General features: G+C 42.0%; 1 protein-coding gene and 1 long non-coding RNA gene across 3 annotated transcripts; one reads left to right on the top strand and one right to left on the bottom strand.

Moving 5' to 3' along the window:
• The first annotated feature begins 93 nt into the window (after positions 1-93).
• myorg (myogenesis regulating glycosidase) lies at positions 94-8,776 on the top strand. Of its 2 annotated transcripts, XM_027003719.3 has the most exons (4): positions 94-183; positions 2,157-2,454; positions 2,750-4,401; positions 4,587-8,776. In XM_027003719.3, the coding sequence occupies exons 2-4, from the start codon at positions 2,192-2,194 to the stop codon at positions 4,652-4,654; spliced, it is 1,983 nt and encodes a 660-aa protein (XP_026859520.2). In that variant the 5' UTR covers positions 94-183; positions 2,157-2,191; the 3' UTR covers positions 4,655-8,776. The 2 variants fall into 2 exon arrangements, with proteins under 2 accessions (XP_026859520.2, XP_026859519.2); XM_027003718.3 differs by having other exon boundaries at positions 2,750-8,776.
• A 1,064-nt stretch (positions 8,777-9,840) lies between these two features.
• On the bottom strand, positions 9,841-13,340 carry LOC145659070 (uncharacterized). The gene is made up of 3 exons (XR_014125059.1): positions 13,100-13,340; positions 12,570-12,689; positions 9,841-11,010 (listed from the first exon to the last, which is right to left on the bottom strand). It is a non-coding gene; the product is annotated as an uncharacterized LOC145659070 (long non-coding RNA).
• Positions 13,341-13,968: the final 628 nt, after the last annotated feature.

Here is a 13,968-nt window from a genome sequence, read left to right as displayed (position 1 = left end):
CAATCTGATATGAAAAACGAGACGTTGCTCCCACTTGAAACTACATTTCCCAGCATCGCACAAAGTCGAGCGCTTCCTGAAGCTCGAATGACCCTCATGCCATCCTCGCAAGCTCCTGTCTTGTTTTCGAGCCGCGGTAGACGCTGCTCAACTCAACTCACGAAGTTAGAAGCGCTAGAGACGGTAGGTGAGCCTTGGATTTACATGTCGTGTGGACAATATTTTTTTTAACAATTTCACTACAAGCGACTTGTTCGGAGAACTTAAACACACCACCCATCCACCGCTGCACTGCATTATTTTCTGTCTTTCCTTGGAGTAACGGTCTCTGCCGACTACTTGTAAATAACGAGCTCACAAGTCAAGCTTGAAATTTTAGAGAAATTTAACTTTATTACAAGTGCATTTACTGTACTTTACCTATGTATTTTTAACTCGTGTATACAAATCTGTAACCTACACTCAAATACCAAGGGATAATGACTAAATGGTTCGAGACTCTTAAGCCGTTTTACCAGATCCAGAAGGGTACACCTAAGTGATCTTCGTGAGTGCCGTAAATGTGCTGAACTAGGCTGCAGCCCAACTGCAGTAAGATCTCCAGGAACGTGGTCGCCTCTTTGGCGCATTAATATTGCGTTAATCTTCAACCGTATTCCGGGTCCATTTTAGTAGTTCAGTCTATGCAGGTATGTTTCCCCGAGCCTCTTTATAACACGTTTAAAAACACTTCGACGGGTCTGGTAAAGATTGGAAAAAATCTCTCCGCATACATTTTTTTTAAAACAATACTTTTTATAACATGCACTTAAATATAACGTAGCAGATCCCTATACATCAGATACAGCCAGGCAATGTTACATCCGAGAGGCCGTGAATCACAACTCGTTGCAACTTCTGTGTTCAGCTCTGGCTAATAAACTCCATCTGAAGTCGTGGGGGCTTTTATTGCTTTTTATCGATCCAACAATGATCAGTTGCTTGCTGCTTGTTAAAACACGGTGTTAAAAAGAGTTCCTCTGCGTTTTTTAAACTCGTGTTTTGCATTAGTAATTAACCCCATTCGTTTTATTAAGTGGCCTGTCCTTTTGTATAAAGCAATAGTCTTGTAGAAAGAGCAGTTCGTCGAGTTGTATTTGCTGCGTACCCACAGGCGCACTGGTGGTTTCGACTTCACGCATTATATGACGTATAGAAAGAACTTGGCCAAAGCTGCATAATGTGTATTTGCCCCCAGGCCCTTTGGCGTGCGCGCGTGTGTGTGTGTGTGTGTGTGTGTGCGCGTGTGTGTGTGTGTGTGTGTGTGTGTGTATTAATTATATATATATATATGAGAGAGAGAGAGAGAGAGATTCAAAATTGTAGTACACATACTCCATAGAAACTTTTAAACGTAAATTAGTTTTTTTTAGACATAAATGAGTTTGATATACATTTTTCTATTATTTGTGGTATACATTTTTGTTGTACTATATAAAAGCATCCTAAACACTATGGGACAGTTATTGTATATTATCCTATAAGAATTTGTTTTGCTTTGTTTTGTTTTTTTTCTAGAATGAAACAGACTCTGGGTTTAGGAGACTAACCCTAGCTTTTTAAAAGCCTGTGCTGTGCTTTGATTACCCATGTTTTTCCAGGTTAAAGCAATCACTCATTTGCTTTAAGAAAACACATCTATAAATGTGTTCTTTACATTATTTCTCCAGTTCAAGCTGTCTCATCTTGAACAATCTTGAATTTCTAATCTGACCTCTTCTGAGAATTGAACATTTCCTTGTACAGTGAAACAATGTACCACATTTTTGATATTTCACAAAAATTCAAGTTTAGTTGTCTAACCCCTTGGCCTAGTGAAGCAGTGTTGGTCCACTTGACATGTGTCTGTGCGGTTGAGAATTAACTAACTCTTTATGCAGGGCAGTAGTCAGAACACAGCAATTTAAACTTTGACACAGGGTGTTCTTTCATGAGTTTTGTAAAACAGTGCAACAAGCAAAGAGGCTCTTTTAAACAAAGACAAGACTGTGGAAGACCATACATATCTCTGCCCACTAACCACTCTAGGGACTAAATGAAATCTGGAAAGTCCTCTGTTACTTACTGTTGAAGGTGCTCTCATTACTCATTAACTTATCAGAGTTCTTGCTCAACAGACCCTTTACTGGTGAATGAAAGAGACCAAAACAGCATGTACCAAGTAGTACCTGGGGGAGCAGGAGGCACCATCACAGATGGGGTGCCTATTAAGAAGATAAACAAGGAGAGTCGTCCACTTGTAGGCGCTGGGATTCTGGGTTTAGTCTTGGTTATTGCTGCTGTGACAGCATGGTGCTACTATATTGCCTCTCTTCGTAAGGCTGATCTGTTGAAGACCGAGTTACTGGATCTCAATAAGGATGGCTTCCTCATCCGAAACCAAGCTGGGGGAATTGTGTTCAAGATGGCTTTTAGGTTAGTAATGATGGTACAAAATGCATACAAATTGCATGCTCTTTCCTGTAATGCAAGCCTTGTACTTAGAATCATATTTATTCAAGAATTGTTTTTTAAATGAACACATTTTATAAATTCTAGAACATTTTATGTAGCATAGAAAATGTTTGAGATTGGAAACACTAAATATCTCAATAGCATAGAATATCTTTATTGTTAGTGCACAAATACAACAAATCTGGAATAAACAAAAAGCAAACAATAAAGGGGGGGATATAAGAAAGGAACTGATGATGTGAATGATGAATTTCAGGTCTGGAACGCTCGATTTGGACTCCTGTTCCAAGCAGGGTGTAATTCTTCACTGCTCACGCTCTGATGGCAGAAGGGTGAAATTCTTCATCATGACTGTGAAGCCCAAAGAGACAGTGATGTGCTACCGTGTCCGCTGGGAGGAGCTGGAGTCAGACCGACCCGTGGAGCATGCCATGTCCTACAACGGCTCACATTGGTACGGCGGAGCTGAGACTGCGGTGCAGCATTGGCCTGTTGCCATCTCGGGCCAGCAGGCACCCAAGCCCTTTGTCACCAGTGATGTCTATTCCAACCGCAACGACTTTGGTGGCATCCTTGAGCGCTACTGGCTCTCATCCAATGCAACTGCCATCAAGATCAATGACTCCGTGCCCTTCCACCTGGGCTGGAACAATACAGAGAAGACCTTGTACTTCCAGGCGCGATATCAGGACAGTCCATACAAGCCTCTGCCAGGGATGCCACCTTACGCTGAGCTTAGCTATCGCGTATGTGTGGGGCCAGATGTGACTTCCATCCACAAGGTCATGGTTCGCAGGTACTTTCCCAAACCCAACAAGGTGCCTTTGGAAGCCATGTTTCGCCATCCTATATGGTCCACCTGGGCTTTGCACAAAAAAGACATCAACCAGGAGAAACTTTTAACTTATGCACAAAACATCCGCAAACATGGTTTCAACTGCAGTCACATAGAGCTGGATGACCGCTACACCAGTGGATATGGGGAATTTGTGTTTGATCCAGAAAAATTTCCCAACGCTTCTAGCATGTTTCAAAAGTTAAAGGCAGATGGCTTTCTGGTGTCTTTATGGACACACCCATTTGTTAATTATGACTCTGATAACTTTGGCTTCTGTGTTGAGAAGGGCCTGTTTGTGATGGAGCCTACCGGCCAGCTCCCCGCACTGGTACGCTGGTGGAATGGCATTGGAGGCATCCTAGACTTTACCAATCCAGAGGCTCGGAACTGGTTCACCTCTAACCTGAGAGCCTTCCGTTCCAAATATGGTGTTTCTTCCTTCAAGTTGGATGCTGGTGAGACCAGCTACTTGCCCTGGAAGTTCCGGACACGTGTCCACCTGCCAGACCCCAGCACCTTCACCCGCCGCTACACGGAAATGGCTATGCCCTTCAATGAGCGAGCGGAACTGCGCTCGGGCTACGGCTCACAGAATATCTCCTGCTTCTTTCGCCTTATAGACCGTGACTCAGTGTGGGGCTATGAGCTCGGCCTCAAGTCTATCATCCCCACCGTCCTCACCATCAGCATCCTGGGCTACCAGTTCATCTTGCCTGACATGATTGGGGGCAACGCATATCCCAACCGCACGTATGGCAATGGGAAGCTCCCGGACCGTGAGCTCTACATCCGCTGGCTGGAGCTCTCCGCCTTCATGCCGTCCATGCAGTTTTCCATCCCACCTTGGGAATACGATGCCGAGGTGGTCTCCATCGCCCAGCGCTTCACCGCCCTCCACGAGACGCTGGTGGCACCCAGAGTTCTGGAGTTGGCAGGTGAAGTCTTGAACACTGGAGACCCTATCATCCGCCCTTTATGGTGGATAGCCACCAGTGATGAGACAGCCTATAGAGTGGATTCACAGTTCCTGATAGGAGATGATCTGATGGTGGCACCAGTGTTGGAGCCAGGTAAGCAGGAGAGAGATATTTATCTGCCAGCTGGCCACTGGAGAAGCTACAAGGGGGAGCGCTATGATAATAAAGAGCCAATGCATCTCACTGATTATGCTGTTGATCTTGATGAGATTGCATATTTTCTTTGGGTGCAGTGATGCCATTGCAGGACCAATGACTTTTTTTTTTTTTTTTTCCAGGGAATACGCATTATATGCTTTGCATCAACACCTCTGCGAGGCTGAGTGTTCTAACAATATCTGTATGAAAACAAGACACAATGCTTCTGTAGCATAGAAGCACACCTTACACTAAACGTATACACTGATCAGCCATGACATTAACACCATGCGCCTAATATTGTGTACCCCATATTTAAGTCCTGTAAGTTGCACAGTGGTTCAGAATAGTTTTTGTTTTTTTTTACAGTACGTCCCGATCTGGGGACTTTGTAAGCCAAGTCAACACCTTGAAGTCTTTATCATGTTCTTCAAACCATTCCTGAACCATTTTTGTAGGTGTTGCATTAGCTAGCTGAAAAAGGCCACTGTCATTAGGGAATACTGTTGCCTTGAAAGGGTATACTTGTTCTGCAACAATGTTTAGGTAGGTGATACGTGTCAAAGTAATATCCACGTGAATGCTAAGACCTTCCATTGCTCCATGGTGCAGTTCTGATGCTCACTTGCCCATTGCAAGCGCTATCGGTGGTGAACAGGGTCAATATAGGCACTCTAACTGGTCTGTGGCTACACAGCCCCATACATAGTAAGTTGTAATGCACTGTGTGTTCTGATACCTTTCTAATATAACCAGCATTAACGTTTCAGCAGTCAGACTAGATGGGCTACCCTTCTCAACATCTGTGCATAAGCGAACCTTTGAATCCCAAGACCCTGTCGTCGGTTCACCAATTCCTTGAACCATTTTTGATAAATACTGACCACTGAATACCGGGAACACCACACAAGATATGCCATTTTGTAGATTCTCTGATTCAGTCATCTAGCCATCACAATTTGGCCATTATTAAAGTCTCTTAGATCCTTATGATGCCAATTTTTCATGTTTCCAGTACATCAACTTCAAAAGCTGATTGTTCACTTGCTGTGTAATATATCTGACACCTTGACAGGTGCTAGTGTAATAAGATAATTAATGTTATTCACTTGTCAGTGGTTTTAATGTTGTGGCTGATTAGTGTGTCATCATTTAGCCAAAAACTTTAATAATGCAAGTAATAATCCCTCTGTGTTTATTCTTGCCATATATGTGAGCAGTTACAGCAGTTAGATTTGCAAATAACTTGAGCGCATACCTAACCATGTGCCTTACATTTTTAAATGTACATACCAGATGACCTATTTGTAAGCTTCCAGACCTAAAACAAGGCTAGCTAGCATGCACATTTCATGGTACACGTAGGATGTGAAATTGGATGGTTTGGGTCAATTGGGTCATGTTACTTTTTTTTTTTCTATAGATGGCATTTTAAATAGTAACATTTTAAATAAGTGTTTAATACATTTCAGCTTGAATGTGAATATTAATAGCTCAAATTAAAACATTTCAGTTGACTTGTTTTAAAACTAAATAATGTGTCCTCTCTGCAAATGACATTGTCATAAGCATTTGTACGTATCTAGGGCATATGTTACTCATGCATTAATGTATCTTCCAAAAACGTATGCATATCAGGCTATTTCAATTAAATAAGCATTACAATACTGTGTTGTCAATAGACAAAAGGACAAAATTAGGCTCAGTTATGTGTTTGTTTTCTGTTTCATATTAAAGCAGTATTCCGTGTTTGCTTACAACGCATCCTAAGCAACAAAATTGTATTCAGTATAGGTTGTCTCTAGTACCATTGCTTTAAGAAATAATATTCATACAGAATAGATGTATTTTCCTGAATGACTTCACTGGTGTTCGTCAGGAAATTTGTATAAGCTGCCTTGCCTGTGTCCAGTCGCACTGACAATGAGCCATAAGGGTGGGTTAATCTTTCCTGAGTGCTGGGAATTTTGCTACTTGAAATGTCCATTATTCATTCAGCTGTTTCTTTTTCTTATGCCATGGTGGTGTCAACAGATGCCAAATATGTAACATTAGCATGTAGCAAATCTGTAACCCTATTCAGTCACTGCCATGTTTATGTAATATTATATTATGTTGTACGTGACTATTTTCTGTATTGTTGAATGTAAACATGTGTTTTTTGAATGTGTTGGTTTTGTTTGTTTGTTTGTTTGTAATGATGCAATGTTGTTTTGCAATGATGATCCAGCATTAAGTACTAAGGTTGCACCCTTGCTGGGCAACACTGATCTGTGTCCTCCGTTCTCCTTGCTGATGTTTCAGTATGCACTTCCAGCACACCAGCAGTCACGTCACCTCACCTCCAGCGATTTGCTAAGCTGTAACCTCACATCTTATTTTTAGCATGTCCCATACAACTGTAAAAAAAACATTGTGGGATTTGCTTTGTTGTATAATAGAATATCAACATTTGTTTCTCGGTACATTTACGTGGATTTCACGGGGGAAAAAAAACACACTAATTTTTTCTCTACCATGAGCCACTATAAGTGGGATTGTAGCTCACTGTTTCCATGTGATTGCAGCATAAATAATGAAATTGGAGCCTCAAATTATTTGAAAGTGACATTTTTACTGGTATTTTATTAGTATTTTTAATTTTATTTTTAAGTTAAGGGCTCAGCATACTCATCCCCAAAGTTTAGGTAAATCAAGTGTTGGGTGTTAGGATTGCCACTTTGTTGTCCATTTCTCACACAGAACCTTTAAGTCTGGCGCTACTGTTAAAGTGCCATATCTAAATCCAAACCAGTCACATTTGTTGTGGCACATTTCAAGTGTAGTTCAACTAATTCTCAAGTTTAGGAAATATTTTCATTTTCCTCTCTCTCTCTCTCTCTCTCTCTCTCACACACACACACAATCAGCATTGTGTTGCGTGTGGTTGTTCTTTAATATTTATAACTTGCATAGGCCATACAAATGTACACGATCACCACTGTTCCCCCAGATTCATTGTGCACAAACGTAATCCATGCTTGAAATGCATTGCCAAGCAAATCCGTGACGCTCCAGCCTAGAAAAGCGCCTACAGACTGCGTACCATGCTTATCTGGTTGGAGACCTGACACTGACATGGTTAGATTGCAGAATGCTGATGTACAGGAAAGTTACTGGAACTAAACCAGACACAACCTCCTACAAACTTGTTGAACTGGAAACTTTGCTTTTGTTTCTGGTGTGTTAGATGTCCTCAACAGATTCATATGAAGAAAGACACCACAATTCAGTAGAAGTTATGCTTTCTTTCTCTTTTGTTTTATTCTTGTTTTTTTTCTTTAATTACACTTTTGATATTTTGTCAGCATGGCATTTAACTGTGAAGCATGAGCCTTGAAATGGTTTAAACTGTGCTGTTGTATAGGATTCATATGGAAGGGCATGCTGCCTTGATAAGGCAGTATATAAATTAACCCGGATTTGACTGCATTCTTTGAGATGTAATCACTGATTTGAAATGATGCCGCACAGCCCTTAGGTGTTGTTGGAATTCTTCCTGCCCAAAACATTTATCCTTCTTTTGTATTGCATGTTTCCAGGACATGTAAAACTACAGGAACTAGCAGCTGAATGGTATTTAAGACATTAAAAGACATTTTAATATATTTGAGATGATGGTACTTTGTCATAATGGTATTGATTTCACTGCAAGACGTTTTCCTCTATACACTGTAATCTAATAACAGTGAAGCACATGGTTCAGAAAAACATAACTTTCAGCATGTTATGCATTCGTGCAATGGTTTTAGTTTAGGTTTCAGAGGCATGATATACTGTGACACCTGCACTAACACTAACACCACTGGATGGCAGTGTGTATCTTTTCTGGTCTCTCATGCTATCTGTCTCCTGTATTATCAGGGTATAAGAAAGTTGCCCTCCCTAACCCTTTACCTATGCTGCTGATCCCATGGTCATTGTCTCACAAAATGTCATTTCCTTGAACTGATGTACAGTGATGAGCTTATTTTTATACTGTTAACAGTTTGACCTCTGAATGAAATCCAAGAATGAAATGCTAGTCATTTAAATCTGATCCTTTATTGTTGTAGTTCAACTTCACCGAAGTAATGTTTGCATCCTGACATCTCAGTGTCTTCCAGTGTGATCGAAATGTGTTCACACCAATTATGTTGCTGTTTTGCTTTGAATAATATTTGAACTTCTGTTTCTAGAAGGATGGAAGTACTTTTATTTGCTGCCATTTGGTTTCCCAGGCATTTCTTGTGTTTAGGATCTCTTCTGTGATTCTGCTCGGTGGACATTAAAGGACAAAGTTAATGAGTGATTGCATGTAGTGATTCTGTCAGTTAAATATGCAGTTTAGATGAAATCAAAGTCACTGAGAACTTGTTTTCCTTTACATATACAAATTAGACACAACCATGCTCCATGACAATTGGAACAATTACAATAAATTGCAACAATTAGTAACAATTATTTATAGACCAAACATGTCATCCGCAGCAAATTACACCTGCTACCACACACATAAGACCCAACACTGCAGGAGTTTAGTACAGTCATAGTAAATAATTTCTCTGGCCTAAAAATAGAGGCAGTTGTGAATTACAAGTTATTAGACTGCAGCATAAGCATTATGCATTTTATGGTAATAATACACTGGAAAATCTTCTGCAGACATATCTAAAAAATATATTGTAAATGTTAAATTACAATTATGCAACACTTGATTTGCAAATTGTTTCAAAATTGTGTGTTCGCAAGCACTGTATTTTGCAAAGGGATATTAGAAGTGAAGTAAGACTAAAAAGAGATATCAGACGTGAAGAAAGAATAAAAAGTTGCTCTTGCAGGACTGGCTACACTCGACTATTCGCTGTGCATCGTTTTGCACGGCCAGTGGTTAGGCTGCAATTCTCCACTAACTTCAGAAAAGGCTTTCAGCCTGTGGTCACTCAAGGGTTCGTGGATTCATTGAACCTTCCATCTTGCTTGGCCCCTGACAGGAATGGTAATTATTGCAAAGCAGGTTAAGCTTGATCAAAGTTAGAATCAGCCTTTGGGTCCAGCATTGAATTAAGTCTCCTGAGAGCTGTATCTTCAAGGTTTTTTGGAGGCCCTGCTCATCATTGCTGGATAATGCCATAGTGCTGAAGTAATTTACAGGTTATATTGAGGTTGCTCTGGATCAATAAATCATTTAGTTCAGTTTGGGTCAGAGGAGGGGCAGCAGCAAAGACCAATGCCCCTAGAGGGGACCAGGGCAAAGACCAAGCTTGGCCCTGTGAGCAAAATGTCCAGCAATTACAAAACACGCCTCCCAATCTAATGGGTGACATTCCGATTGTTCTTTTAGTAACGTCAGGTAGATGGGAGTTCAGTGCCGAGATGTAAGTCGTTGTAAGACTCAACGCATAGTTATCCACCTATCAGGTGCATCAGGAAGCAAGCAGAGCCGAAGTTGCTTGGTTTAAATGTTTCATGGTAAGCAGGTCACTAAATGTGCCTGTGAGCAGGTTTACTTTGCCTGTCAATGACGCCTCCTCCTACCATTGATCCGCACCTACAGCCCACACAGAAGACACATATATTCATCGATTAGCTGTCTGTATTCTGTCCCCAAGAAATCAATGGTATTTGTAGCTTTGCTGGTTTGCGATGATATTGTTTATTATTGAAAGACTTGAGTAACAGACAGCTTTCTAATTATGTTTGAATTGAAAGCCTACAGATTGCAGTTGAATTAGGGGAGACTTTTTTTTTTTTTTTTTAAAGATACAGATATATGCTGTGGTTTTGTAGTCTGTGGTGTTTGTGATCAAATGCTGTTGCTGAAACCATTTATTGTTTAGGTCATCAGAAAGTCTGTTATGACACATGGTCACTTAAAATGCTGCTGTTCACATTTCACATTTGGCCCCTGTATAGCTGATATTAGGAGCCATGACCTGTTGTATAGATGCGCACAAAGCATGTGACATTCTCACATCTCTTTTCTTTCATCTGTGCTAAACAGATTTGCATCCAAAGATGCGATGTGGACAACCAGCCCACTCGCATCTTGGAAGTTTCCTTTGAACTGACCATCTGAAATAGCAATCATCTGGTATTACACGGCAGTCACACCAAGTTCCTTTAGGGGGCAGCGCAGCTTCACATTGTCAGTGCTGGCTACATGGCTCTCAGCCCAGATGTGTTCCAGAGGAAAAAAAGAGAATGCATACCCTGAGAAACAAGGAGGACACACGCCTGGCAGAGATGCCCTGCTCTCCCTCCTGTGCTGCTGGATGTCCACCTGTGTGCCCATCTGCAGAAGAGCAGTGCCAGTTGTTCTGTACGTGTGCCAGGGCGAATCAAGCCATTCCAGCCGCCCTCCCATCCCAGGTGTGTGTATCTGGCTGTCTCTGCTCTCCCGGGAACATGCTAGCTTTTCCTGCGAGGAGCCACTGGGCAGTGAGCTCCAGAAGTCCACTTGTCATAAGTGCAGTGTGTGAGAAGAAATGGAACCAGATTGAGTGTTCCCTGTTGGCTTGTCCAACTGCTCCACTGGCTTCAAACCTATTGTCAACAATAAAGCATTATAATAATAATAATAATAATAATGATAATAATGGTAATATACATTCAGACTTATAAACATTACATAATAAACAGTAACAGTAAACATAATAATTAACAGAATTCTGACATCAGTGTTAACTGCAGACATGTTGAATACACTCAGGCTTTGCTGTGTGAAACAGTGCATTAGTCACCACAGTACCACTTCTGACTGAGAACATAGTCATGGGGTGTGCAGAGAGCAGGTGTGTTGTTATGGTGGTGGTGCTGAACTAAACACCAAATTAAAACAAAACAAAAACAAAAACAAAACAACAACAAACAAAAAAAACTACAGTGTCAGAAACCTAAAGCTGATTGCAGCTGAGTTTGTGAACAACATGGTACAAACCCAGACAAGAGGTAGTGTGAGATGAGAGGAGTCAGAGATCTGTTTTTATTCTCTCCTCTTTATTGAATAGCACTGTTTCTTCCAAACCGCAATATAACAATAAAAAATAAATAAATAAATAAATAAACCCTTGATCTTTTTGCACCATACTGTTTTAGTTCTGGAGATGGTACATATACTTCAGATTTCATGGAAAGTATATCAATCTGATAGAAATACCTGAATTATCTGTTAGTAAAATATGATTTTACTGGATACTTCTCGGGGGAATGTTTTGGCCCCATAGTTGCAACCTGCACGGGCTCTTATGTGATTAATCAGTACACCTGCAATTAGGCGCAGGCCAAGGTGGGGCAACTGAAGATACTTCCACCATACGGCTATGCTCTTGTTATTTCATTTTTCATGCATGGAACAGTATCTCAAAACATAATTCAGTATGGTTAGTATGAAGTGCGTAGTGTCAGTAATCAATTGATAGCATGAGCTATCCCTAGCCCGAGACACTGCAGTTGATCAATCGACAGAGATCTGCAAGCACCCAGTAGTAAGTCATCAATACCACTTAGCTCATATGACACGCCAGTGTGAGGAATAATGGAAACAAAGCTCGCTTTAGTCTTAATTTCTCAAACTTGATGAATATTAAGTATGACTACTTTAAAAGCCCATTTGATGAAACTGTTCATTAAACGATTATCTTTGTATGGGGACGATTCCTCACAGCATCCATGGCCTTTTTAAATCAATTTCACGAAAGCAGTCCTGTCCGAGACCAACTCCGAGCTGCCATAAAAGTGGCTCTTCCGATTCCGATGAAGAGCTCCTTAAGAAGACGACGCCACGTTTAGCACCTCGGGCCCACCGTGCCCTCGCTCAGCACTGTGGCCGGAGAATGTTTCGCGAAGGGCTAAAGCTAAGCTCGCTAGCCTGCTCACAAGAGCTGACGCTATAACGAGAGACTCATTGATCCGATCTCATTTCCCTTTGAATTTTTAATCGATGGCCATGGCCACAGGGAGATATTAAAGAGGTAGCTAATTAACGAGGTCGGTAATGGTCAAAACTGGTGCTGCAAACCACTCAAATATGAAGACCCAGCTGTCTACCCCCGCCTGGCGCACTACCACTGTTAGAGAGTGAGGGAAGAAGAGAGCATTTCTACCAAGGAAGGGACCTCCAAACAGCTTTGAGTGCTGTTCGACCTTCACTCTGGCATGTTTTATGTATCCAAGCAAAGTGAAACTCCGGGACACTTCGGCACAGTGCCTCTTGCCTCCCGTGTCTGAAAAAGCAGAGGAAGCAGAAAAATTAAGAGTAAATTCCGCAGCCAGCATTTTGAAAATGTCATCGGCCTGACTGAATTTGGCATTGATTATGAACTCTCCCGTGGCAAGAGACGGATAGATATTTTTGCTGAATCTGACTACATAAATAAAAGCCAAATTGATTACTGCTTCAAAGTTTATTCCAGATCAAGTTTGGCTACATAAATCTTCTTTCGGATAAATAGTCTTTTTTTCTTTTTCTTTTTTTTTTCTGAAGAGGGTGGGAGTGAAGCATTGCTAGAAGTTTTTGCTCGAAGCAAAAACTTTTGTAAGGTTTTACACATTGTAGCATTTTCAGTCCTCCTTGGGTGAGCGCGTAACTCAATTTGCAGGCAATCAAACAATTATTTACATCGAAGCGGCATACCTTTCTGGCCCCAGGTCTTGTGCTTTCTCTGGAGTGACCTCCCATCTGCCGGAGCCGAGCCGTGTCTGAGAAGAGCGTGCCTGTCCTCACTGGGTAACAAATGAAGCTGACGCACCAGGGCCCATGGGCCTGCACCTGCTTAGCTTATTCATCCGCTTGTCTCCCACAGCGCCAGACGGACGAAGCTTGGGCTTCCATGGGCCGCCAGACGATGCCTTTCTGTCTGCGTGCAACACCACCAGGCACGAGCTGCTTATTTGGGCTATGGCAGCATCTGTCAGCGCCGGGGTTGGTATTGCCCTTGGGGGCGGATGATAGACTCGCTTATAAATAACCCCAAAAATGAATTAAAATAAATAAATAAATAAAGAGGCGGGACTCCTGTTTCCGAGGAGACACAGAGCTGGAGGGCAGGTTGGGGATGTCAGGATGTGGTGGAGCAGGCTGGGACGCAGGAGCCGTAATTGAAACATTGCGCTGCGGCTCTGTGGCCTTTGGTGTGATTGATACCATTTTAGAATACTCCTGTCCGCATCGGCATCTGGGATTTACCTGAGGAAGAGAGAGTGGGGGGGGGGGAGAAAGGTGCTTAGGTGGCTCAGCTGGGTTTGGCGGAAAATTGGTACCATCCATCAAGTAGCAGGTTTAACGAAGGCTGAAGCCAGGCTGCCCAGCAAAGGATTCTTATTTAAGGCGGTGAACCAAGAAAAGCGTGAGGAGCAGGGACTGGTGAGGGTCTATCAATCAGCAAGTCAGCACCTTTATTTAACAAGCGGGGGGACAGACCCCGGGGCCAGCGGTCTGGGTTCCGGCTTGTTGGCCATGCCGCACTCTCCTGAAGGAGGGTATGGAAAGAGGGAGCAACAAGG

The sequence above is a fragment of the Electrophorus electricus genome, chromosome 8, assembly GCF_041902795.1.
Source record: "Electrophorus electricus isolate QZ-2024a chromosome 8, ASM4190279v1, whole genome shotgun sequence".
Taxonomy (NCBI): Eukaryota; Metazoa; Chordata; class Actinopteri; order Gymnotiformes; family Gymnotidae; genus Electrophorus; species Electrophorus electricus.
The sequence above is the reverse complement of the archived record's forward strand: the minus strand, read 5'-3'. Positions and strand labels throughout refer to the sequence as shown.

What these genes read in the sequence shown, in the direction of transcription:
- myorg (XM_027003718.3), top strand. Translation starts at nt 2,192, where the DNA reads ATGTACCAAGTAGTACCTGGGGGAGCAGGAGGCACCATCACAGATGGG. An exon ending in GTGTTCAAGATGGCTTTTAG is followed by an intron (nt 2,455 to 2,749) that starts GTTAGTAATGAT and finishes GATGAATTTCAG; the next exon opens with GTCTGGAACGCTCGATTTGG.